The following is a 27517-nucleotide window of genomic DNA, read 5'->3' as shown; positions in this document are numbered from 1 at the left end:
ACCTCCCCCCAAATTTTGGTGTCATCAGCGAATTTAAACAGGTTGCTCTCCACCCCAACATCAAGATCGCTGATGAAGACATTGAACAGCGCAGGGCCCAGGACCGAGCCCTGAGGGACTCCACTACCCACCTCCCCCCAAGTCGAATATGATCCATCCACCACCACCCTCTGAGTGCGACCCTTCAGCCAATCTGCAATCCATCTGACCGTGTAGGCATCTATGCCACAGTCGCCTAGTTTACTAATTAGGATGGGGTGAGAGACGGTGTCAAAGGCCTTGCTGAAGTCCAGAAAGACTACATCCACCGCGACACCTGCATCCATGGCCTTTGTGACCTGATCATAAAAGGCAATCAGGTTGGTCTGACATGATCTCCCCCTAATAAATCCATGCTGATTGCCCCTGAGCATCATCTCGGATGCCGGCCCATCACAAATGTGCTCCTTGATGATCTTCTCAAAGAGCTTCCCCAGGATTGAGGTAAGACTGACGGGCCTATAATTGCCCGGGTCCTCCCTTTTCCCTTTTTTGAAGATGGGGACCACATTAGCTACCTTCCAATCGTCTGGCACCTGGCCCAAGCACCACGATCGCTCGTAGAGCCGTGCCAGGGGCCCTGCAATAACCCCAGCCAGCTCCCTCAGCACCCTGGGGTGGAGAGCATCCGGACCCGCTGACTTGAACGCGTCCAGCCCCTCCAGAAGCTCTCTAACCCGGTCCTCCCCAACCTGAGGTCTGAAGGCGATCCCCTCGCGTCCGGCTTCTATCACAGCAGGGAAGTCCCGGTCCCTGCACAAGAAAACGGAGGTGAAGAATTGGTTAAAGAGGTCCGCTTTATCCTCTGACGCAACCACCAGATTGCCCCGCATATCCTGCAGGGGCCCCACATTACCCGGCGCCTTCTTCATCCTCCCAATATATTTGAAAAAGGACTTTTTGTTATCCTTAATCCTGGACGCTAATCCGAGCTCTATCTCCGCCTTGGCCTTCCTAACAGCCCGCCTGCAGGCCCGAGCAGAGGAGGTATACTCCTCTTTGGAGATTACACCCCCCTTCCACCGGGCGTACGCCACCCTTTTGGCAAGCAGGCATTCCCGGACACCCTTGGTGAGCCAGGGGGGCTTTTGGACACTCCTGCCCGCCTTGCTTCTTGTCGGGATGGACACCCCTTGGGCCCCGAGTATCGTTTCCTTAAGGAACGACCACTCCTCTTGGACGCTGAGTTCCTCTGCCCTCAAGGACCCCAGTTCCTCTCCCACTAATCTCCTCATCTCACTGAAGTTGGCCCTCCTGAAGTCTAGGGCCACCACCTTGCTGCGGGCCCTTGACACTCTACGCTGGATGGTGAATTCCAGCATGCGATGATCACTATTGCCCAGGTGGTCAAGAACCTGGAGGCCTCTTACCAGGTCGTCGCCTGCGGCCAGGACCAGGTCCAGCAGGGCATCTCCTCTGGTGGGACTGTGCACCTCCTGAATCAAGTGGAGGTCCTGCAACTCGGCCAAGAACCTCCTGGAGCGGTCCGTCCCGGCTGACTGCTCCTCCCAGCAGATGTCCGGGTAATTAAAATCGCCCATGACAACTACATCCCTTGCTTTTAGTGTCTCCGCAAGCTGGCCTGAAAATTCCCTGTCCAGCTCCTCCTCCTGATTGGGGGGTCTGTAATAGACCCCCACCGTCAAATCCCTCTCGCCTTGCCCCCCCTGGATCTTGACCCAGAGCACTTCAGCTCGCCCTTCCCCTGACCCCATACTGCTGGCAGAGGATGTGTAGTGCTCCTTGACATAGAGTGCCACCCCCCCCCCTTTTCTGCCTTCTCTATCCCGCCTGTACAGCCTATAGCCCCTAATGTTAACTGCCCAGTCATGGGACGAGTCCCATTATCTCAGTGGACCTGCTTGGACCAGTCCCTTGCTTCTGTCTGGTGGTAAACCACAGATGGAAAAACAAGATCAGAGTAAAGCTCTACTGTATGAATAGATAAATATGGTACTTTGGCACCAATAACTGAATCTAAAAGCAATAGGTGGACACAACTCCCACATTGTGTGGAAAAAGTGGTTAGGAGCAAATACTTCAATTCAATTCTTGGGGCCACCGGCAGTTCAGTTAATGCTGCTTGAGAGGAAATGGGATCTGGCATCCTTCTCTCCTCTGGGTTTGGACCACAGGGTGCTCCCAGGTACTTAAGTGGCCCAAGGTACCAATGGCTATTATTTTCCCAAAGAGGCCATGCCTTTCTTCTATTATGCATCCTTGCGCCATTGTAAGAAACATAAACACTCAGACTAGATTAGCAGACAGGGCTTTCACTCGGGGAGTGGGAACTGTGTCAGACTTATTCCAACTTTCCGTCGAGAGGAGGGCATGTGCGGTGGGGCTTACTCTGTAGAGGTTTTTTGCCCTTTGTAGAAACAGAAACATGAAAAGATTTTTTTGTTCCAGGAAAAACATTCCTCTTGTTCTCCCTTTTCCTTTTGTGGTGGTTCTCTCCCGTGTTTGTTTCCCCCGTTCCTTTTTACTGAAAGCAATTCAGAAGGAACAAGGAGGGAGTCCTTTTGTTCGTCCCTATTTGGCCCAGACAACCTGGAGTTTTTAGCTTGACTCCATAACCCATACAGCTTGCTTCCCTTCTAGATCAGTCTTCGAAGCGAAAACCTAATACTTTTCCTCAAAGTTTCAAATCTTCTAGCTATGAGAGAATCCCCAAACAGCTCTCAGTTTTGTAGCATACTCACTTCCCACTTCCTTGGAAAACAGACTTGGCAAAATGTGAGTTAGACCATTGCATCGAACGGTTTGCCATACAAAGACTGGCAAAAGAGTGGAGGAGCAGTTCGCTCTTACTAACTTGCTACATAAAGAAGGCTGGTTATTCGCAGCGGTGGGAGGATCCCACGCATGCTCGCGCGGTCGGTGTCTCTGAAATCTGTGTTCTGTAATATCTGTGGTGGTCTGGAAATCTCGCGAGTCTTCAGACTTCATTTCACTTGTATTTGCTAATGATGCTAGAAGTTTGGACAGCTGGGATATTCCTACTCTGAGAATTAAGGAAAGAGTTTAGCTTTCCTCTCCCTCAACTTTAGCCCTAGTATTTACAGTTTTACTCAAGTTCACCTTATCTGTGAATACAGCAGTGGTTGAGATGGAACGGCAAAGCCAGATCCTGCCTTAGCCTAAACACCAGTTTTGTAACTAAAAGAGCTACCCTACTCTTCTGTCTAAACTCAGTGTAGACTATGTTAAGATTTACTGATTTTTTTTGAGTCTCAGTGGAGCTAACACTTGTGCTTAGAAACAGGAGTGCATGGAGTAAGATATGTGTTGGTGGTGCTTGGAGTGTCTTTTGCTTGCATGATCTAAAACAGGGGCTCTGCGACTTCTCCAGCAATTGCAGTATACAATGTGGTAAGACACGTCCTTCTGCAGATTGAGCCTTTCGTCTTGAGAAATTATTTTTATAAAGAGGGAAAGCACAATAAATGGTGGGGCAGAGAGAGAAACCACTAGCTTCTTTAAATGTATGTGGGAAATAGCACGGCACAAGGATGCTGTGTGTTGTGACATGTCTTTACGGATCAGATTTGACCCCACCCCACCCCTTTTACTGACTTTTCTATTTTCTAGAATGTTAGAAATATGGTCCTGGAAGATGTTGTGATTCTTAATGTTGACACCAACACACTGGAAACCCCTTTTGATGATCTTCAGAGTCTTCCCAATGATGTGGTATGTATGTATGTATGTATGTATAAAGCAGCTGTTTGCAAACACTTTGCTTGCTTGCTTGTTTGTTTTTAACCTATTTATTTCCTAACAAGTGTCACTGGCTGTGCCAAAGCCCTGCGCACTAGGTGAAATGCTTCCTTTATTCTTCTGCTGTTTCTGAAGAGTGTTTGACCATTTCTGAAGGGCCTGGAACTCAGGTGAACATCTGGATCCTGCAAGCTTGGGCTGCTTTTTGTGTAGCCCAGAAGTGAAAGGGAAGCAAGATTGATGAATCGGGTTGGGAATGCCTGCCTCGGCTTTGCTCCGAATCTCCAGCTCATTTACTAGTTTCCAAGTTCTCTGAAGATTACAAAGTCTTGCCTGAAGAAGAGAGAACTTGTGCAAAATGCGTGTGTCCTGTGAAATAAAGCAAAAAATAAATTAAAGCAGATTTTTGGGGGACATGAGGCCCCTGGGAAGGACAAACAAGATGCTGTTTTGCACATTGTAAAAGAGGAAGAGAGACCTAATAGCAAATGGAGTTTTCTCCAATGTTTCTTCCAGTTTGTGCTTCACATTTTACTACTTGCCCTATATTTTCTTTAGTATCCTTCATTGTGGAGCCAGGCTGCCCACTTGATTGCTCAGACTGGTTTGTGCATATAATTCTGAACTGTTGCTCGTGTCTTGTGCAGTTTTGGTGCTTCAGTAATTCTCAAATATTCACTATATTTACAAATATTTTAAAAATATTTTTAAAATCGGTGGTCTTGTATAAATTCTTGAATGATGCTCTAATTTCCCCATTTGAGCCACATGTGTGTCCAATTTGCATTACACTGTATCAACACCACCCGTTCCTGGAGTATTCTTCACTAATGAAGCTGAGAGAAGATAGAATTGGTAAAGTGTGTAGAGAAAGTGCACTAGAAGCCATCTCTAGGTCAGCCTGCGTCTATTTTAGAGCAGATGGAAAAATCTGAATTATTCTTGCTACCCATGCTTAGATATTGAGTTGACTATAAGGATCTATAAAAGTAAAGGGCCCTTCATTTGAAGGCCTAATTAAAATCCTGCCTCAATGTACAGTTGAATATGAAATTGATATGCAGGGAAATTAAAACAAGCTGCCTCTTTTGTGGGTTGAGGGAAGAAACTCAAGTATAGATTTTCTTTTTGTGGCTCTTGAATATTACCTGCAATAAGAGAATGCTCTGCTATCCGTTGTCTTGTCACGCACCCGTTTGGAGCATAATTGTCATTGCTTAGTGACCACAGAGCAGGCCAATGTTGCAGTTCACAGATAAGTAGGAGTTTGCCATGATGAGGGCTCTTTTTCCATGGTACCTGCTTGGAGCCTATTGTTAAACTTCTTCAAACTGGAAATGGAAAGGGAGCACCTTTGTACTTCAGCCCCGGGAGAATCCTGGATTTTGTGAGGTGCTTCTGCCTATTTAAAAAGCTTGCAGACATGCAGATAGAGGACCACCATCATGCTTGCCCGGTTGACTGACTTTACTGTGATGTTGTAACATCTTGCTCTGTCCTCATTCATGGTGGAGGGGCACATTCTTTGCAGCAGGTCAGATTGGTTTTCTGCTGTGATTTTGCTGCAGGCTGACCATGGCCTGGCACTAACTTTTGTAAGAGGGCAAGCATGATTTCATTTTTATAGCAGGACCAACTCTATGAGTATCTAAGTGCACTCTGCTGCTTGATGATGAATAAATGCCCTACTTCTGGATACCTTCTCTTCCAGCACATGCATGTCACCTAAAGGACTCCTTCTACCGGCTTAGATCCTCAGATTTAAAATACAAATGTGTTAACTAGTCTGGCTGTTGTGGTAAGCCTTTAAATTATATAATATGATGAAGATCTTTTATCTAGGCTAAATGGATAACTCCCTACATGGCAAATGCCTGATTTTTTTTATTTTCTTAGTACTGAAATAGTGAGACTTCAAGCCATGACACTTCGGGGACTATAAAGAAGCATGGCTTGAAGTCTTGACATGAGATGAGCATCGAGTTGGCAGCTTTGTCTAGATACTTAATAGGTTTGTAGTTCTGGTGCAGTGTATGGACCATGCACATCTGCTGCGTGAACATGACACAGCTGTCCCAACAAGTGTGTTTCTCAAGGACTGAAGGAGCCTGGGGAAGGTCAGCCAGTGCCCAACTCCACAGATCAGCGGTGTACTTTAGGCATTCCTCTTGAGAGCTATGTGGAAGAGATCACTAGCATTCTCCCTCCATATTCATTTCACTCCCAGGAGCTTCCTTTTGTGACTGCCAGCTAGTTACAGAGGTGTCGGTCTCTGATGTGGTTGTCTGTTAGGACTGGGACTAACCCCAGAACCCATTTCACAGGAGCCACCACTAGTCAAGAGGTTGGGAATGGCTTTGATCATGGTCTGTATCCATGAAGCAGAGCTGGAGGGGTGGAGTTCAGGACACTGATTGCCTGAATCACTTTAAAGTTGCTCTGTAGAAGGAAACGGAAGCGTAACTGAAAACATCTGTCCTTGCCCTGCAGGATTCCTTGCCTGCAGCCTTGCAGATCATGGAGCGTTACCAGAGAGAAACACGTACAAACTTCTAGACTTGCCAAATATGAAGTGACACACTTCCCTCACCTCTGCCCTTGAAGTGTTTCCATTCCTTTGCTGGGAAAAGTCCAGCGCATCATCATGGATTAATATAAGTTAGTTTGCGTTTTCATAGTTTGCATAAGGACAATGATTTCCAGCTTCCATGGCTTGGAAAGAGCGTTTGCTTGTTGGAAAGTGGCTACGCCCTTCTGGCAGTAGTTAGACATTTGCAAGCTTCCCATTTGCCGCCATGGGGAATTCGTGCGTACGCACTGCCTCGCACTCCAACGTCCTTTCGCCGCTCAGGGGCCTGCGGCATGAGTCAGTTCACTGCGTGTAGTCGTGTGCGCCGCAGCATGTAGGCAGGGAGCAGCGAGTTATGCATGGAAGGTCCATCTTGATGCAAAACTCCCTGGCTTTTTGGCAGCCTTTCTGTTCATAACTTTTACTTCAGTGCTGCGGTGCTTGTTTGTTTTTTGTTGTTTTTTTAAATAATTCTTCCTTCTGATTTCCCTCTTTTCACCCAAATCTGTCAGCTGATCATCACTCCTGCCATTATCCACAATCCTGGAAATGACAGACTTGTAAATTTTATAGAATTATGTAAGAAAGGTCTGGATACAGTGAATCCTGGGCCTCAAACACGTATATGATTTGTCAACAATCAAGTATTATATTAGATTTTATGGGGCCTCGTTAAAGGAGCTATTGCAGGAGCGCTGTAGAACATCAGAAGAGACTTCACCAATAAACCCAAAACTTCAAGCTTTGGAATGTCATAAATTTTAAGAGACTTCCTTCCTTTCATTATTTACTTTTACTTCACTTTTATAACAGTAAAGAGTTGTGTTTTATTAGTTTAAATTTCTTGATTCAGTTTTCTGCAGGTCTATTTAAAAGCTACATTTTATCTTAGAGGATGTTTGGAGCATTGCAGGGGAAGTGCTGCCAGCAAATTCAATTAACTGGCATGGCTCACAAATCGTGTACATGGTGTATTTTTTTTTTTCACAACTGCTATATAAACACAGCTGGGATTAATATTTGTTGTAACAAAGACTTAACTTGAATCATTTTGCTTTGTGTAATTAATGTTTGGAATTAATGTTTGGAATCAATGTTTCTGTCTTATTCCTCATTTGTATTCCTCCTTGCTTCATTATTTTAGTTACCTAGATAATGAAGGGTTCTCCTCTAGGTCTTTTCCTTTCCTTTAAAACTGTTTAATATTTGGCTTTGACCACTAGAGAGCAGCTGCTTTTCTTTGCAAGAATTGAATTTCTGTCAGTTCTTTCATGCATCATGTGTTTGGAACTGTAAGTGGATCAAGTTGTTCATCGCAGCAGGGGAACTGTGAAGCTGATCTATTATACACAGTTTCTTCCGGGGTGGGGGAAAGGAAAGGAAGATGGGGAGAATCTGGCAAGTCTGCATTTCCGCTGGACTTGCTCTACATGGATGCGTTTGTGATCTGCTGAGGGTTGAGTCAGGCTACGTTAGCTGAGGCACTGAAAATGTCTGTAATAGTGCCACAGTCATGAATGGTTGTTAAGACAAACCATGCTCTCAGTATTGCTCGCTAATGTAAACACTGAGCACTTCATTAGCTCCTGAATATACACAAAATTTACTTTGCTGAATTAAATCCATTTACAGTCAGCAGTGATGAGTAACATTTACTTTCATGCATTCACCGGCAGGCAATTGATGCAATAGAAAACGTTCATAGTGTGCCTGTTTCTCTGAACAGCCCTTTTTGTTACATTTAAGGGATCTTTTTTATTATTGCTATTTTTAAAAGTGCTGTGACTTTCCTAGACTTGGGCTGTGACTCGTGCTTGGGTTTCAGGTAGTGACATTGCTACCCAAGATGTTGTCTTTTAAGGGCCCAGGGCAAGTTAGTCGCTCCTGGTATCGGAGTGAAAATGAACGTGATAAAATATCTTTCTGCTGAAGGTGCGTGCCAGAGGGGCTGGATAACCCCCCGAGCCTGGTCCAGCAGAATTGGATTAGACACTAAACATGGCGCTTCACGCTGGCTTGACTGGACGGTGCTGTAGCAGGACACGAAGGCTCCTCAGGTGCTGGTTGCCAGGGCAACGGGAGGCAGCAAACGACCCACACCTGCCAGCGGTCAGCTGGCTATAAGGGGCAAGGCCTGGCTCTTATGAGGGAGGGGGGAGCTGAGGCGGTTCCCTACTGGCATCCGAGGCAGAAGGAGCTCCCTGCCAGCAGCCAGAGAGAGAGAGCGAAGCTCCTGGAGCAGTGATGCGAGGAGAAGCCTGACTGCAGGTACCGCTAGCAGAGTAAAGGGTAGCAGCTCCAAGATGTCCGAGCAATGTCGTTACTGCCAGGTGGCTTAGGCTTAAGTTGTAGCCAAGAGGCCTGAGTTTATGTTGCAGTTTGTTTAACACCGGTGGTTTGGGTGAGGCTATAAGGGGATGGAGGAGGCCTCATAGGGGACTCACGGTAGAGTGAGGACCCCAGCCCCAGAGGGGGCACAGAGTTCGGGGGTACAGACCCCAGCTCCAAAGCAGAGCCCGTGAGAGGGGGCAGCCTTGCAGAGAGGCCCCAGTGTGGGCCCGGAGAACCCCAGGGGAGGGACAGCATTATGGAGAGGCCCCAGTGAGGGTGCGGAGAGCCCCAGTGAGAAGGGCAGCAGTATGGAGAAGGCCCTAGTGAGAAGGGTGGCGTACAGAGAAGGCCTGCAAGGCTTAGATACGCAGGACACCCGGAGCAGGAGAACTGTGGCCAAGTGGAGGAGAGGTAGCCTCCCTATAAAAACACACATCATCAAAGTCGTGGCGGGCGAGAATAGGAGGGTGCAAGTCCAAAGCTTGGCACAGTAGAGGAGGCGGCAAGGGCTAGCACGGTGACCCTGCCGTCCCTCCTGTTACAGGTACCTCCTAGCACTCGAACTTCTTGAATCGCCCAGCTCAGGTCTTTTACAAATAAGTTGCAAATGGCTACATTAGTAGGCAGATAGTTGAAATGCTGGGATCTGCTCCTGCCTTGCCTTCTGTTCGTTACCCTTGCGTGTTGCTGATGGCATAGCCATGACAGAGAGCACTTGGGCAGCAGGACTCCTTTTTCGCTTGGCAATAATAAGAAAGGAGCTTCACTTAGAACTGCAGTTTACCTTTCAGTTGCATCTGCTACTGGCAAGTTTCCTCCATCCCTTTTCTGTGTACTACAAGGGGGAGGGAGGAGAGAGCAGTAAATTTTTCTGCTTGTGTGTATTTGGTACGGGCCCCATAGATTTATTGTCAAATCCTTCCAAATAGGCTAATCTTGAAGCTGAAGCCAAAATGTAGATGCCAGAGCATCAGATGATGAGGAATAAACATATAAAAGTTAATCTCTGTACTTAGTTTTTATTAGATCAAAGCCATTGATTTCTGGTGACTAATGTATGGTATATAGCACCAAGTCGCTTTGACTTGTGTTTTGTGTAACTGAGTACTTGCAGTTAGCCTCCGATTATATTTTGCTGCCCCCGTAGCTTATTTTTGCATGGTGCTAGGGTCCCATTCGTTAGCGAGTTACCCCAATTAGGAGAGCCTCTGGTTTGCTGTTCTTCCACTATGTGGGAAATTAAATGTATTTTTGAGGGAGCCTAGAAATATTTCTGCTTCTCAATTGCAAATCCATTTTTGAAAGGTAACTTCCACTTTTATTTTCTTATACTGTGTTTGCAATAGAATGTTTCTTGCTTTATTCATGTTGACAACTGAAAAGCCTTGGACCTAATTAAAAGAATTTCCACTAGCACCTTTACTGAACCATTTCATTATGCTGCATTGCACAGATTGCATTTTGAAACATGGTGATAGTTTAAATCTGACCTTTAAACCTGAACTGCCAGAAGTATAAAAATCTTCTTTAAAAACACTCCTAGGATAGTCTGTATGTATATGTGCCTGTTTGGTTAGAAATAATCTTCATATTGAGCGGTCACAATCTTGCTTTAAAAAAAAAAAAAAAAAGGCTTTACAGTCTCTTAAGGCAGGATAACAATTGCAGTTCAGTTTGCGTAGCCTACTTTGTTTGAGGTATTAATTTATTCCAGAGAGAACACAGGAGCTGCTTTACTTGTATTCACTCATCAGTCTCTCTAAATGCATTATTTAAATGCTTTGTCATTTAAGCTACAATATTGTACATCAGAAAGTGTGAAAAGTAGTGATTATGGAGAACTTGATTGAGATGAGTGAATGTGTGAATATATAACGTGAAGACTTGGTAGTGCCAGGATCATTTTAATTTTAAGGAAGAAGCAGAACTCCCTTGATGTTTGTGCATACTGCATGAGAATTGTTTAATATTTTTTTGTTAATTTATTGAGGAATAAATACTTAAATGCTTTTTTGGGGGATTTCAGAGTGCTTTAGAATTGCTAAAATTAGCACAATGCCTGAGTGAGATGCATCGTTATTGTAATTCTATAATAAATGGGGAAACTGAAGTCATAACCTCTCTGTCTTTGCCTTAGGCCACATTAGAAGCCTGTCAGGAAGCCAGAAATAAAACTCGGGTCTTCTGACTGCCATTCCCAGACTTTAGCACCAAGCTTATCTTTCTCCAAGTAGAGGCTAATAGAAAATCACTCTTACAACTTTCCAGATTGATTCAGAGATTTAGCTGCAGTGCAAAATTTTGTTCAAGGGATGCATCAATTAAAAGTTAACCTATTTTTAAAGTTGTATGTAGAATGCAAAAGCCAGAAAATTCAAAAGATCAGTGCTTACTGGGCCTTTGGGCCACGGATAAGCTAAAGACGAAGTAAAAACAATAATACCACTTGTGTCTAGTTCAAACTTCAGATTTTATTGGAACTATTACACTTGTGCCATTGAGAATAAAGGAGCTCCTTCAGGGACATTATGGCTTCAGTGAAAGGAAATGAGCCATGGATTATGGACACAACAGGCCTTCCACTGGAGCTGCTATGGTCTGTCATGTTAGTATGTGCTCTGAGGCTCATTAATGCATGGCTCATTGACAAAAACTACAGCTTTTGGATTTAAAAACAATGCTGGACACGTCCTTAATTCTCCATTTCATGGTACGTAGTAATAACGTCAATCTTTTTATGACAGAAGCACTCCATGCTGCAGTAAAGTTGAAGTAAAAAAATAAAACTGGAAGTATCTTTAATTTTATCAGAAACCAAAAACAGATTTATTTCCTCATTTAGCACAAGTAGATACAGTGCAGTAGGATGGGGAACATTTCCTGCAGCCTTTGTAGCATGTAGCAGCAAATATGGGGTTACCTTCTAGGTTTAAAGACGGACAGAAAAAGGAACGGTGAGTTGATGCTGCTTAAATAGTACAGTTAAATTGCACGAAACGGGAAAAGTTACTGCTTACCATGTAGACGTTAAACAGTGAAAAACAGCTATATGTGTGCTTATGAAGGAGCCAGCAAACACAGGAGACGCTCAGAATTTTGCTGGGTGTGTGTGCGCTCGAAAGCTCTTGTATTATGATGAGATGTACAGAAAATGTAACCATTGGGTAATTATTGGTGTGTGTGTGTGTGTGTGTGTGTGTATGCCCATGTGCCTACACATGTCGTCCGCCCCCCCCTCTCCCTTGCACACGTGCACGCTTAGTTACTGAAGGAGTGGAGGGTAAAAGTGCACCAGTGTAAATTATGGCAAGGTAGGTGTCTGTCTGCGTTTCACTCTGGGGTGCTTGTTCGCTCAAGATAAATGGGCTGTTACCTGTTCCCCTAGCATGTAGTGACAAAGGTTTGTAACAGCACCCATTCCCGTTACAGTGCAGGCAGCCACCCCAGCAATAGCTGCCGCTGTGTCCACCCCAGATCCCAGTGCAATTTATATTAATTTGCAGAGCAGATGTAAAGTACACCCATGTAAATGTGTTGCCTGTTAAGACCCTTGGGGATATGTGGATACAGGGCTGCATCCTGTTCTGCCTCTTGGGCATCTAAGTGCAATCCTGTTCCACCATATTTGGGTCCCTAAAACATCTTAAGTTAATTTTATAATGATGATCTTTTGTCTGCTTGTCTAGAATGCTTTACACACATGCATGCGTGTGTGTATATGTGAGTGTGCATACACATATCTCTCATATTATAAAAACCATAATGAGAGAGAACAAGCGTACACACAGCCTTGCACACGTGAGAGTCATGCTTCTCCTTTGTTCCTGTGACTTATCCTTAAGGCTAAGCTGGACGAAAGCAAACGCATGAACGGTTCTTCTGGAACTGGAGCAAGGTGGAACAGAATTGCACTTGGATGCTTAGCTGTATGAGCACTCCTTAGGTGCCTGAGTAGAGAGACTAGTGTCTAGACTCTACTGCTTACATCTTTGCTCTCCTTGCACTAGTTTTCCTTCTGTGACTCTTTCAAGCCTTAACTTGTCCTGGCTCTCTGTCTCCAACACCCCAAAATTGTTGCTGACAAAACTAGTTGTTAAAGATTTGGTTGCAGCCATTGCAGCACAGGCGCAGCACATTAAACATTAATCTGTGAAAGGGTCTTTTTATCTCATTTCCATTGCCTGTGTTTGAGAAGCAAAAATGCTGTCACTAACAATAGCACGCAGATATACAACCTTACTTTAGAAGCTACCAGGCTGCAAACGCTAAAAAGGAAGCACATCAAACTAAGTCACAACCTATTTATATGTAGAAGAGAAATTGTGAAGTACAGAAAACAGTAATGGGTAATTCTTCAGAACTGCAGCCCTTGGAGTATATAGGAGACCAAAGAATATTCAGGTAACCTGAATGCTTGGGTAGTTTTTAAATTTGCCTGTGTAAGAGGGTGTACAGTTGATATTTGCTCAGTTACAATCAGTGGGTATTTCTTTGTGTAAATGGTAATGAGACCATTAGGACTATGTTCACCTGAAGTGCAGCTCTGTGAATCTGAGGTAATTAAACACCTCCAGTATGAAAGAGAAAGGGCAGTGAAGGTTAAGTGAGGAATAATCTGATGCACAGGTGGTTTAGATCCTTTGAGAAGCAGCAAGAAAAGAACCTCAGTAGATATCGACCATTTCAAAGGATGGAAATGTCACCATTGTCATTGTGAGACACCTTTTTCTTTTTTTCTTCTTTTTTTGGGTGGGGGCGTAGGTTTTCCTTTCATATGAATAAAAACATTGCATTTTAGATTTGCAGCTCATGCTTCAAAAATACATTTAGCACACGTGAACACTGCATTTGTCTAGATGTCCTCACAATTTTTCCTTTTATACTTGCTTTATTCTATCAGGATTGAGACCCTGTTGTGATTGGCATTCTTCAGACATGCCAGATTTGTTCCCTAAATGGCTTAGCATTCTTTCAAATGAAGATTGATGGCCTGATTATGCAAAATTTGCCTGGTACTTAAGTGTTTCCTAACCACATGTAAAGTATTTGTTGGGTTTCATTTCCATGGGCAGAAATTAACTATGATTAGGACTGAAAGAAATGTAAAGAACAAATGGAAAAAAATGTGTATGAGTCAAATATTCAGAGTCCAGAGAGAGGTATACCCAGCTTCTGAGTCTGGTTATGTTTTCTTGTTTTAATATGATCAACTGAAGACCTGCTTCTCAAATATTGCTTCATATCCTTGTAGTTATCGGTTTACCCTAGGCTGAAATAAGGCTGTGCTGATAATATTATGTTGAATAAAAGAACATCTAAACGACAGGATATGCTATTATCAGGCATGGCCAGAATATCAGGAATGATGCATCTTGTAAAGTATTTCATCAGTCATGGGGCCATTACTTACAAAGTCTTAATTCCTTTCAGTCTCAAGCATTGTGCTTGCTTAATCTTTCATTTTAGCTTAATATCACCTGTGCAGTTTCTCTTACCCATTTCCTTATACTTGAAATGTTGGAGTCAAGGCAGATGCTCTTTTGTGACAAAAATATGTTTGCACTACTGGAAAAAGCTGAGTTTCCTTAGCGGTGATAGAAGGCCCAGGGATACTTGTTGATGGTTACTAGGGACTTCTCCTTGAGGGAATTGCAAAATAACATTTTAGCAAAGAGCACAGAGATTGTTGTAAAAGCTGCAGTGAAGCAAGCTGAAGATGCAGCCCAGTAACGCGTGTACATGGGACAAGGTACAGTCGCGGTAGGTCTTAAAGAACATTTGCATCTTCACCAGCCCATCTCTTCCTGCGTCTCTCTTATCTTAGGAGAGACTAATTACTAGTCTTGCACAGGGCAACTTCCAGGACTGAAATAATTGCTTAGGCTTTTACTTTCCTGTGGTTTGGCTACTGCAACTAAGTATTGAAATTCGATGGACTGCAAACGGGGATAACATGCAACTTCTTAGCCACCTCTAAAGAACACAAAACACTGCATTAATCTCTGATTTAAAAAAGGTGATAGTAAGGTAGGCTTTAAAACTCTTGCCGCAGGCTTTCAGCAGAACTTGATTATCAATTAGGTGGGCAAAGCAGATCGCTGGAAATGCCATTGCCTTAAGACTAGAGGCTTCAGGTTTGTAGTCTGCCATTCTACTTCACTACTGCTGTGATACCTCGTGAAACCTCTCGAGTTGGTTCCTGGTGTACTCTGTGTTTGTGCTACAAGGATGACCGGACCTGTTGTGTATTTTCAGGTTTCTACGCTGAAGAGCAGGCTAAAGAAAGTCTCCACAACTACTGGGGATGGTGTGGCAAGAGCATTCCTAAAGTCCCAGGCTTCTTTCTTCGGGAGCTACAGAAACGCACTGAAGATTGAACCTGTGAGTAGGTCGCGAGTTTGTAACATAGCTGTAAACATGAAATTGGGGAGAAGTGGGCAAAAAGTTACTGGCTCACTCCTTTGATAGCTGAACATTAAGTAGTGAAAAGACCATTACACTGTCATTATACGTACCCAGAGTTTGGCCCTGTCTAGAATCTGCCTTGTTACTGCATCTCGAAGGAAATAAATGATGTGGCCATTGAGGGTGTTCAGCCAGGAGCAACAAGAATGAACAAGGGCCTAGAAAAACTCTTCTGAAGAAAGACTGAAATTCTTTGTCTTGGGGGACACGAGAAAGTAGAACAAGGGCTCCTCTTTTCTCTTTCACAACACAAAACATGAGGGCATTTGCTGAAATTTGTAAAAGTTGTAAATTCAAAACAAATGAAAAGAAATCTTTTCACACTATGTATAATCAACTGTGAAGCCAACTGCTACAGCAAATTGTCAAGACTAAGAAAGTAATACTATTCAAAACAGAGTTGCACGTTTATACACATAGCAATAAAATAGCTGGGGTTGTAACTACTGATGATAGAAATATTGGACTGCATTTAAATCTCTCTCTGTTGGGGACCAGGATGAAATGTGGGGGACCTATTGTCCCAGTTCTTGCATCTTCTGAAACAGCTGATGCTGGTCACTGCCAGAGACAGAGCGGCGGGATGAAGGGGCCTCAGATATGAGCCAGTCTGACCATTCCTGTGTCAAGGATGAGTCCCACATTACTCAATCTGCTGGTTGGACTTCTCTGAGCACACAGAAAATGCTTCTAGCCATATTGGCTCATGCCAAATGGAGCAGGGGAGATAATGTGGTGAACTCATACACTAGGCAAGAGTCAGAAAATACAGAGAATTTAATATTTTTGCATGTTGTGGAGATGTGTGGATCTGTAAATCTGATGGGAAGGAAGTAGCTTGGCAAAAGATTTCAGTAGTCCATCACCGTCTTCCAGAAAGCATCGTTCCAACTAGTCACTGTTCTAAGGTACCACTGTTTAATTCAGCAGGTCTGAGTCCTTTTCTCTGGTCCTCATAGTGCAGATGTGCATATGATATGCATAGAAATATAAATGTATTTGATCTCTGCGTGTGCCTGGCTGGTTAAAAAAAAAAAAATACTGGGTGTGAATGCTATACTTCCAATGTACCTAATATGGACTAACGGGAGCTACTTTAATTCCCATCCACATAAATAACAAAACTGAAAGCAGCAAGGCAGCCTGGCTGTAAGCCTCCTTTATCCATGTCAGACGCACACCGACTTCTCTTCATTCATTTAGCCCCTTCTTGCTCTCTGACACTCCTCCCACTAGTTGCCAGGCAACTCTAGGAGTATTGGTGTACACTGTGCCTGGATGTGCGTGAAGGATTAACTAGTTAAGGTTGGAGTTTTTATAAAGCAAAATACAATTTCAAATAGCTTTTCTGGGGAATAACACCTGGCATTATGAAGGCTGGATTTTGCTCGTGAGAGATGAAAATCAGTTGAAATGACAAGCACCTTGAAATGCCTGTTCCCCCTTTTAGGGAGAACTGGTCTGAATAAGTAAGAAAAACCAAAACAACTCATTTCCCTGCCATATAATGTGTCCAATAAAAGATATCGCCCACAAAAATCCTTCTCTCAGTTAAAACAACCCCGCACATTCAGTTTGTGCATCACTCCCATCATTGAGAAGTTCCCGCTGGTCAAGCAATCATAAACCAAATTTTAGGGAAAATTCAGTCTTATCTGTGGGATCAGGGAATAGTGAAAGACGGGGCTTATCTTCCTAAATCCCATCCTACCTTAACTTAAACTTAGTACCATTCCTCATGCTGTAGCAAATATGGCATACAAGGCAGTTTTTCCTACTAGAATGTTTTTCACTGGGATGACCAAGTGCTGCATTTAAACCTCACGCTTGTCGGGCCGTGTCCTGGCTCGCTGGACACTGTTTCATCTGCCGGGGAGTCTAAACAATGCTGAAGGCCCGTATCCCATGTCCTTCCTTTAAATGAAGCAAGCAGGGAAGAAGGTGGGGGTTCCATACTGAATACATGTTGAGCCCCCTGTGTTTCAGTGGGACTTAAGAACAGCCCCTTATTTTGTCTGTAGTGAATACCAGAAAGAAGAAGGTAGTTCCCAGCTGAACTTAGTCAGATTGCAAATTGATTGATATCTTGGGTTGGGAATGTTGCATGCAGACGCCTGTTTTTAGAGCATACGCAGAAGATGCAAGGGTGGAGTTCAGCTTTTTGTGATGTGCTACGGAAGTGTCTTCAGCTGTAGTCCAGGAGAGGCTTGGGGACTGGGAAAAAGCCTCCACCTGGGAGAACTCTTATGGCAGAGCTGGGTAATGAGAGGCTTAATTTTAAAACATCTTACTTGATTTTTAAATCTGTCACTAATTTAACAGTTTGAAATCAAATTATTTTGATGCATTTAAAAGCAAATGGGAAGAGCAGTTTCAAGGAAGAGGCCTGATAAGAGAGTGAGAAATATTTCAGATGCTTCAACCTCGTTGTCCTTTAAATATGGCCTTTTCTCATATTACTGCACCCTTCAGCACGTCAGCCTGTGTCTAGGCAGTATTGGACATGATGTAGCTTATCACATCTGGAGTCATTGGAGAGCCCATCTCTTACAAAATTGCAATATATGGCTAATAGTGAGTGCTAATTAAGAAAATAATTGCATAGGAAGAACTGCTTTTACTACTTGGTGGTGTTAATCTCGTAAGAAAATTGGTACATGAGGTAGTAAAAAATGTGGGGGGGCAAACAAAGTAGAATTGTGCTGGTAGGTTGTTGGCTTATATTATTCAGCTTCTTTGGGGGCCAGAATTGTCTTGCATCAGATGGCCAAATGTTACATTTAAATGTATGTGAAATCCTCCGCCCAAAGACTGCACAGTTACATACTGTATAGGCTTTGGCTGCCACTTGGTTATTGTTGTCTTGCATGCTTTTTTTTCGTAATATAGAACTTTTCATTTAAAAAAGTGTTTTAGATTGAAGAAATTGCAACTCTAAATTTAAGCATGAGAAGTAGTAAAATTACTGATGCATTTACCCGTTTCTGTAACTGTTCAAAGTAGAATCATAAAACCATGGAAGAATTTCTGTCACATATGGTATGTACATACAGCTCAACACATTTCTGTTAAATACAGTAAGGTATACAGGAGGCGACATGCTTACTTGGCTGTATAGAGGCAGGTGTGTAGCTTTACATATGTTACCTACGGCTTTTAATTAAGCCTGCCTTTTGTGAACGGTATGATTGTTTTTTAAATTTCTATATTTTAAGCCTTTATGTCTCTTAAGAGCAGATGAGTTCACGTGCATCTCTTAAACCTGCAAGTCAAAACTGGGTCATTTTTCAATAGAAATGAATGTGTAATTAGAGTATTTAAAGCTACGTGTATGTTGTACATTACATGTATACATTAAAAACATGACAAAGTTAAGATTTTGTAATTTACCTCATCAAAAATGTTAACTATGCTCTTTCTTAGGCTGACACCTAGTGGTTAGAGGTAGCATCTCGCCCGTTTTCTTTCTCCTATTTAGTCAACAAGCACATTTTTATTAAGAAACGCATCTAATAACCCCTGTGATAGAGAGAAACTCATTAGATAAAATCTGTGAAAAGGAATAATACTTGGGGCATAGTGCAATGAAGTATATGAAGTTTTTCAATGAATATTGCTACTATAGTTAGGCTTCCCCACAGGTAAGTATTTACTATAGGCAGAGCAGTTTACCTGAGAAATCAGACTCCAACATGCTGTCTTCTCGGAGGGTTGGCATCGCTGTATCTCCCATTTCCATGGGGACAGGAATTTCATTTCTTTCCCATGCAATTAATTCCATCGCGTGTCACGTTTCAGTGTCTTCCTCCCTGGAAGGTGATGGTAGCAGCTGACGATCTCGCGTGGAGAAGTACCTTTGATGTGTTTTCCTTTGTCCATAATATCTTCTCCAGAAATGTGGCAACTCTCCCCTGACCTCTTCCATCAGAGTTCAGTGTGTTAAGTGGAGCCTTTTCTAGTTGATGCAAGACCTGGTTTTATCGGTGTCTTGTTTCATAAATCCTCATTAGTAATCTGAGCGAGTATTCACCTTCTACATCTTGGGTCCTACCAACTGCATTTCATTGGCATTAATGTATCATGAGTTGAAAGTTTCTGTGGCCCAGTTTTCTCCGGTGGTACCTAATATCTTTCATCGATAATTTGAAAAAGGCTTGGCTTTCAAATCCTGAAAAGCCTTTGAAATCTAATTGTAAGTAACCCTTTCTCTGAAGATGAGTGTCCTCTTTAACCTTTGCTCCTTGTATTTGGTACCCTATGCAATCACACCCATTAGATTTTGGAGTCTCACAATGCTACGTAGGCTTCATATGAGGAGGTATGTGAAACACAACAGGAAGATTTGGGGTATGCTTTCATGGGGTAGTGTGTAGCAATACCTAAGCAGCCTGGGATACTTGAAGCAGTATGGCTTGGCTGCATTAGCATGGCATGCTGGCCGGCCTGATTTAGCCCTGCTTGAAAACAGGGTTTGTTGTTTGTGTGGCTGTACTGCCTCCCAGTACCTGAAGTCCTTAGGTGACTTTGCATAGTGCCGCATTGTGCTAGGGAGCCAAACTCCTAAGTGGACTTTTTTGTCAGGCTCAGTGATGGTGGAGCTGAAGCTGTCTAGTGTGCACTGAATGAGGTCCAGATCTTGATGGTGCCCCTTTTTTGAGGGTCTGGCTGCTTCAGTACAAATTTAGTAATCCAGTTGTCAAGGTGATGAACTTTGTTCTTGGCAAAAAGCTTCATTGTTTCTTACCCTGTTGCTTAATTCCAGTCTCTTCTCCCATTTACAAAATCTGTTTAATCCTGATGTTTGAAGAATTGGGAGCACCCTGAACCCAGTGCTGCTTGTTAGAAAGCAACCCTCTTCAATACTCTCTTGTAACATCTGTAGGTGCCTTCAGTATATGCCAGCCTATAGCATGTTGTCTCTAATTTGTGACACCCTCCTTGAGGGTGTGAAATGATTAACATCATTATCCTGTTGTTAAGGAGTTGAGGACTATATTCCTTCTCTTCATTGGTTTGCATTGTTTTCATAAGGTCTGACTGATCAGATCCTTCACCCTTCTGCCCTCCCTGATGGGCCTTTCTTTCCCAAACCGATCAGAGTGTTTCCCTTGTTTCAATCTAATTCTTGTCCTGCCCATTGGGAACATTGCTGATAACTTGGCAAGAATAATACTGTTCCCAAATAAAAACAGGTTTGAAAACAGAATGATTGTAGTGGTGCAGAGAAAGAAAATGGTTTCAGGGTGCCCATAGCTTACATATTTTTGAAGTTGAAAGGAAGCTAAAAAGGCTGAGTCAAATATTTCCTTAATACGTTGCTATTTTATTTGTTGAATGTTTTTTGGAGTCAAAATCTTGACTCTGGCACTGCATTGCCAATAATACATGTCCCTTTTTTGTCGAGGGGGGGGCAGAGCGCCACCACCCCATGTTGCTGCCACCTCCCAGGAGCAGGGAGGGGGGAAGCTTGCCCCACTGTCCCCTCCGTCCCCCTTGGGCAGCACCCCGTGCTACCGCTGCCTCCAGGGAGCAGGGCCGGGGGGAGGGGAAGGGAGGTGAGGCCAGCAACACTAGCCTTGCCTCCCCCCGCCATCCTCCATGCAGTCCATCACCGCTGCCTCCAGGGAGCAGGGCTAGGAGCGGGTACCCCCCGGCTCTGTCCCCCCTGTCATGGTGGCGCTCCACCGCGGCGCCGCCCCCTGTCCAGACCACTCTTGGAGCACTCGGCTTGCTTGTTTCAGTCAATGTTGTGATTATTTGCTGAGACAACCAATCGGAGTGCAAATAAAGCGTTACAGACAGACTAAGGCTTTTATTATATTAGATGTCTGCAGCATCAGTAAAACTATAGTATTTTTCCCAATTTTGAACTAGCCTCACCCAATGGGTATTAAAGTGCTAGGGATGTGTATGAGGTGATGCTGCTTTCAGTTTCGTTCAAAAACTAGAGGGGAATCAGTTTTTCAAAGGAAAAATGTATAGGAAATAGTTTTATCAAAACAGTATGATAATTTATGCCACTTATCATTTATCCATATAGTGATTGTAAAGCTGCATAATACTGCTGATAATTTTAAGACACAATACTTTTATGATATAGTAAAAATGTCAGTGTAACCCTTGCTGTCTTAAATTAAGAATTCTGAATAGATATCATTGCAAACTTGAATTCATTGGGAATTAATTATAACAAGTAAATATCTTTAATGAAGCTTTAATTAGTTTCCTTTGTGTCCTCATTGTTGATTATTTGATCTTACAGTGCTTTATCGGCATGAGCAATCATTTGTTGTGTAACTGGTTCAGTTAAGAGTGACTTAACATTTCTGAATTGATTTGGGGTTGAATTTAGCTTAAATCCTCTCCAGATATATCCAGCTGAAAGTAAATATGAAAATCTCAGTGGACAGAAGCAAATGCACCTTTCCACTTCCACACACATCATGCGCTTTTCTTGATGAAGTTAATTGGTAATTTATGAGGCTTGACAGGAAAGATTATGTTCAGGTTTATTTTTAAACCACCTACAATATTTCTTAAAGATAGTGGACAAATATTATTTGCCAGGTGCAGTGAATATCAGTGTCATTATTATAACTTTAATACTTCAACATTTGGTATGAAAATAATTAGATTCACAACAATGGAATAAAATAAACAATACAAAATGCCTCTGATATATATTATCCAGTGTTCAAATGACTTTTACTGAATTATGTAGTGTGTGAGAGTGTGTATGCGCACACACGTGGAGGGAAGGGGGAGAGTTTTACCGCACAGTAATGGAAATGCATTTCTTTTCATTCGCTAGTTGGGAGCAAAGACCTAATTGGATCTCAGCAATAAGTTCCAAATGTGCTCCACTTACTCTGTTTCTATCAAGTACGTATTTAAGAATTGACATGTGGGGGAAAAATCCTCTGACACGTCCCCCTTTGCAACGCAGGTATTTTCAACTCCCCTGTTGTCTTGCATCTCTAAATACTGTGCTTCCTGAGTGTGGTCCTCTTGCCAGCTGACTTGACTTTGCTGACATTACTGCTGTATCTTTACTGTGCAAAGGGCTTGTTAGTTGAAAGCTTCAGTATAAGAAAGAGGAGAAAGGAGATAAATATTTTAAACATATTTTTTTGAAAAAAATCAATAATGGCATTTATTTTAATATAGCACAACTTTGACTTCTATAGACACAATCATTTTTAGTACCTTTTTCCTTACTAACAGTTGCATGAATTTAAGCATGTAGGAAACAAGATTTGTTAAGCCTTTTCAGCTTGTGGTTTTGTCATCGTCTCATTTCAGTACAAAAACACACGAAGGAAAAGAGGGGATGATGACTGCTATAAGGGATGTATAACAAAATGAAGGTGTTTCCCATTTTGCCCCTCCTCACTGTTTTCTGCCTGTGAGAAGAGTTCGCTTTGCTGCAGCATTGTGAAGACATTCCTGAAAGATCTTGGTCAAGACTAAGTGCTTTGAAAGAGTCTCCCACTATCCTTTATTAAATTATTTGACAAGCGATTAGTCTTGGTAAGATAGCTCCTTCTTTGAACCACGGATTGGAATTCCTGTTGATTTAAGGAGCTGTACTAGGGCGTAATGAAAGGAGTAAATTTGCCCTGGTGTGACTTGTCTGCGGCCTAGGCTTGCTCCTGTGTGTGGGGAAGCCATCACTCTTTACCCCTGCAGATGTTCACAAGCAGATAAGGCAAAAGAAAGCCGTGCTCTGTTATTTAGATTGCAGTCTTCCATGGAAAGCCCCTTGGAGTGGGCTGGCAAAGGGCAGCTTGGAGTCATTTCCAACAGCTTCTTCAGTATGGGTTTCAGTTTGGACCCTTACATCTCAGAGGACGCAGTGGGAAGCATTAAGCCCCTGCAGACTAGTAGCAATGGGTTTTCTTCCCCTCCAGCCTCTGGGCAGCATCTCCACCTCTCCTGTCTGTTGTCTGCTAAAAGTCCTATTAAAGGGATTCCACAACATGGGGGCCAAGATCCAAGTTGACAGCATCGGGCTCCTGCAGATTTCCCACAGAGTTGGTCTGGGATATGGTCCACCTTCACTGCCCCTTTCTCCCCCCAGACACGTTGGTTCTTCAAGCTGCAAAAGGCTCTTAGATGGTGTGAGGTGGAGGTGGCTGGCCCTCCTGTTTCCACCCAGAGGAATATTTCCCAACACATTTATTTAATGGGACATCTTGTCTTCATTGCAAATTGCTTTTGCCAATCTTTTTGCTGTGAGAGGTTGCTTCCTGATCTAAATAGTTAATATCCTCTCTGATTCTGTTACAGAAATTATATAGTCTTATCAGCAGGTTTCTCCCAGTCATCATCATTAAAATCTACATGAACTTGTTTTATGGAGCTTTATTTGCAGTGTCTGTAGCATAGACCCATTAATTTTAGCTACAGATTTCGGTTACGAATGGAAGTGAGAACATCCTTTAATGTTGATAGCACACATTGAACTTTGGAGATGACTTGATTTAAATTTTTGATTTTTCTGAGAATACAGTTGCGCAGACAAAAACTGTACATTTTACTCCTGGCAGTAAAAGTTCAAAGCGACATATTTAGGAAGGCAGGGTTACATTTTCATTGTTTGTCCGGCACTTGATACCCGCTATGGGCAATAGACACAGGCCAGTATGTCCATGCTCAGAAAGATGTTAGATCAGCAACAGTGTGGCAGGAAATAAGACCAACATATTAGTCAATTTATAGCTGTCCCTTTTTTCTAAATCTTTAACGGCATCGGTAGCTATTCACTTATGCTTCCGAAGCAAAGAGATCTTAAGTGGGACAAAAATCAAAGAGGAATAACAATGGATAGCTCAGCACAGAAGCAAACCAGCCAAAAGGGCAACTGTGTTGGAATATATTTACGAGCATGCTAAAATGTGCACATTATATACCGGTGCGTGCTTCTTCGTGATGAGGCTCTGTATGTCACAGCTACTTTAGCTACTATGTGGTATTGCAGTTGCCATGGTGAGTTGTTTCTTAAGCAGTTCAATAGAACAGTAAATAGTTGTTTCAAACTCCCTCTAATTGCTTCCCTACCCAATGGCTGCCTACACAACCACCTTTTGGATACTTCCATTTATTTTTTTCAAATATAAATTTTTAATGCGTGCCTTGCATATGGTGCCTATCCTTCCCTTTTACATCAGATTCTTGGTGGGTCAGGGCTGCTTTGAATGCATAAAATAGTTTGTCCGTTAATGGAAAGAGCAATGAAAAGGGGTCACCACTGTTTGTATTATGTGTGTGTAAACCCTGCATTAGAGAGATCAATCATACTGTGGGGGAAAAACACAAGTAAAGGGAACATCTTTAAAAAGAAAATAGTTAGTTAACAATCTTGCATATTCCCATATGGGTTTAGTGTTGATGGTTATGCATTAACAAGGACTATCTCCCTACCATCTTTAATACTTCTTCCTGCTTGATTCCAGTAGAGAACTCCCAATGCCTGTTTCAGCAGTCTGCTGCCATGTAAATGATTGGGATGCCCTAAATTCAGTATGACTTCACTGTCAGGTAGGAGGAGGGGGAAGTTGGTGATGACAGGGGAAACCCTGTTTGAATGCACAAAAAAAGGTGAAAGGAATTGCTGTACTCCCCAGGATGAGACTGGTAGAGTTTTTCCCTAGTATTAAGATCCTTCCATGACTCATGCCATGTAAGACGACATCCAGTTTGTGCAAACTCAGTTTGAAGATTCCTGTGATTCATTTGAGTTGGAACATTTAAAGAAAATATTCAGGAAACAAATGAACAGATTCAAAACCAGTGCCTAGAAGAGCTTCTTCGACTATTGGGGAATTTTCTCTCGGTTTTAGTTCTATTCATTTCAGTAATCGGTACATCCTGCTACATTTGGAAGGTGCTGCCTTTGCTTCTGCTATTTTGAAATCTGTAGACATGGCTGATTTTCCTAGCAAGTTGTTTATTGTACTTCAGCTGTAAAATATGTTTAACTAGATGTACATTGGTACCGATATAAATTCATGTTATGCAGGGAGGTATATTTTTGAATACGCACATAAATACGGATATATATGCATTATATTATTTTCATTTATAACACAGATTACATTTTGAATGCAGTTGCTTTGTGGCATTTCAAATGTCAGGTGAAAAGATATCGTTTTTATAGCCCTATAGAGTGCTTTGGCTAAGAGCAGCGTCAAATGGATAGAAAACAGACTAAAAGATCATGAAGCAAGATTAATGAACAGTGTTTTTAGAGGGCCAGTATGACTGTGTGGTGTGCATGTAAAAGGCACCGTGGAAGCCCTGTGATTTAGAACTAGGTTTGATCAATCACAAGTTCCTCCACTGTCTAGGGGCAGTCCTGCCTTGGAAGGTGGACTGGAAATTGCAATAGGGCTTATTTCATCTCTGACTTGCATGAAGAAAATAGAGAAGTGTGGTATGTAAATAAGAACGTACTTTGTTCAGAGCCCATCCCCAGTGGACAGAGCTCTGCATCCCAGCGCACTACCAGGAGTAAGAGATCAGAACGAGGTAACTTGCCTCCAACGTTATTTCTAGGAAGGACTAGTCTGAGATGACTGCTGTGAGGAACACAACCTGTTACACGCTGACATTTTGCTGTTCGGTGTTATCTCGGTTTGTCATAACCCATGAGACTGCAGAAGCGAAGCGTCCTACGTTCCGTCTTCTCGGTAATTTTGCAGCCTCAGTAAAAGCCGTGTGTTTAGCCGTCAGAGTGAAGGGAGTCACCGTGTGTACCTTCTGTTAGCAGAGAAGAAATAAAACTAGCTTTATTCAAAAGCCTCTAAATCTCCCCATTACCAGCGAGGAGCAGCACCACGACATTTCAGCTGTACTGTGGAGGGATTTGTACATTCAACCAACAAATTATTCTACTGTGACTGCCTCACCTGCTTTTCTTCATTTCTGCGCTTTTATTTTATGTGTGTTTGTTGTTCCTCTGTTTCTTGTTTCAAGCCTTTATTTTATTTGTGCATTTTGACGTCCTTGTAGTCTGCTTTTTCCATATTCCCTCCCTGATCCTTGACTTGTAATTGAGAGTATATAGCCTCAGCAAGCAGTGAAGCAGTGTGCAAAGGCCGCCATGCAGGAAAAGTTGAAGACATTTGCTGAACTAATAATGCGCAGGGGACTTGGAAAATAACAATAAAGCATGTAAACAACCACCCAGGATAAAAAAACATGACCAGCTGAATTCTGCTTCTGTGTAAGGCACATCAGCGATTATGCATTTTTAACACAAGCTCTGAATAAGTTATGTGTCGTATTTTACCAAGAAAGCGAGAGGCCATTTGCTTTGAACTTTTGGGGGTGAAAACATGCTCATTAAAGTGAACTGCTGTGCAGGAGCAGCCCAGGGTCGTTAGTGTTGTTTACCTTTAATAAGATGCCAGGAGTGATCCCAGTATTTATATTAGTCCGATGGACTTCAGTACAAGGTAGATGGATGGAAGCGGCAACTATGACAAGAATTATAATGCAGCTATATGAACAGCCTCTGTCTGGGGCAAATGGACATAGTTTATGAAAATCATGCCCCTCTAATCTGCTAGAAAGAAGCAAACCCCCACAAATTTATCATTGCGCAGAATAGGATAGAAAAGTTGTTGTTTTTTTAAAAGAAGAGGCAAGGGGGGAGGGAATTTGAATTGCACAAATGACACAGCTTCATCTGGACTGCTGCTTTTCATCCTGGCCACCTTGTCTTGAAAAATTCAGAGCAGAAATAATGCTACAAGAAAAATGGTAGGAGATGTGCAATTTCATGAGAGGAGACTGAAGAATTTGGGACTGTTGACTTCAGAGACCAGACATCATGGAGGCCTATAATGTAATCAGAGGTATAAAGCTGAGACCTTTGTTACAGTGAAGAAAAAAAAAAAAAGAGGTATTTTGTGAAATTGCAGGACAATAATTTGAAAATTGACTAGGGGAATTGTTACTTGTATCCCATAAGTATTGCCTGCAGTGTATAAGTGAGTCCAAAAAAAGTATTAGGGTTAAGGAGAAGGTGAGGCATTTCCTGAGATAATGAGATAATCTGTTCAGTTCAAAGGCTTTGCCCGACCAAGGCTGGTGGCTCTGTCATGCAGTGGAGTGCAGCATGTCTCCAAGTCGTATTTCCATGCTTCGACATTGCACCAGAACTTGGCATCACCATGTGTGGGTCCAGTCTCCGAGATGGCTGCATGACTTCTGTTGGAAGTCGGGGGCCCGCCCACCCAAGTTTCATGGCACACCCAACACCATGTTTTAAATCTGTTGAAGATGGAAGACAATTGAAGGGAAGCAGCCCAAGTCTTTCCCTTCCCATCTGATTTGCTGTTTGCATGAGAGTCCAGCAGCTGTTTTTCTGAGATTCTTTTTCAACAA

The 27517-nt window shown here is 42.8% G+C and overlaps 1 protein-coding gene across 1 annotated transcript in view; it reads left to right on the top strand.

Annotated features, from left to right (window-relative positions):
- DENND1A (DENN domain containing 1A) overlaps positions 1-27517 on the top strand; it is a 274774-nt gene that overhangs the window by 165135 nt on the left and 82122 nt on the right. Inside the window, 2 exon segments of the mRNA XM_025194283.1 lie at positions 3631-3732; positions 14915-15040. Coding sequence (XP_025050068.1) covers positions 3631-3732; positions 14915-15040 — 228 coding nt within the window.

This window comes from Alligator sinensis, unplaced genomic scaffold (genome assembly GCF_000455745.1).
Source record: "Alligator sinensis unplaced genomic scaffold, ASM45574v1 scaffold611_2, whole genome shotgun sequence".
Lineage (NCBI taxonomy): Eukaryota > Metazoa > Chordata > Crocodylia > Alligatoridae > Alligator > Alligator sinensis.
Note: the sequence above shows the minus strand (reverse complement) of the source record. Positions and strands in the feature narration are given on the sequence as shown.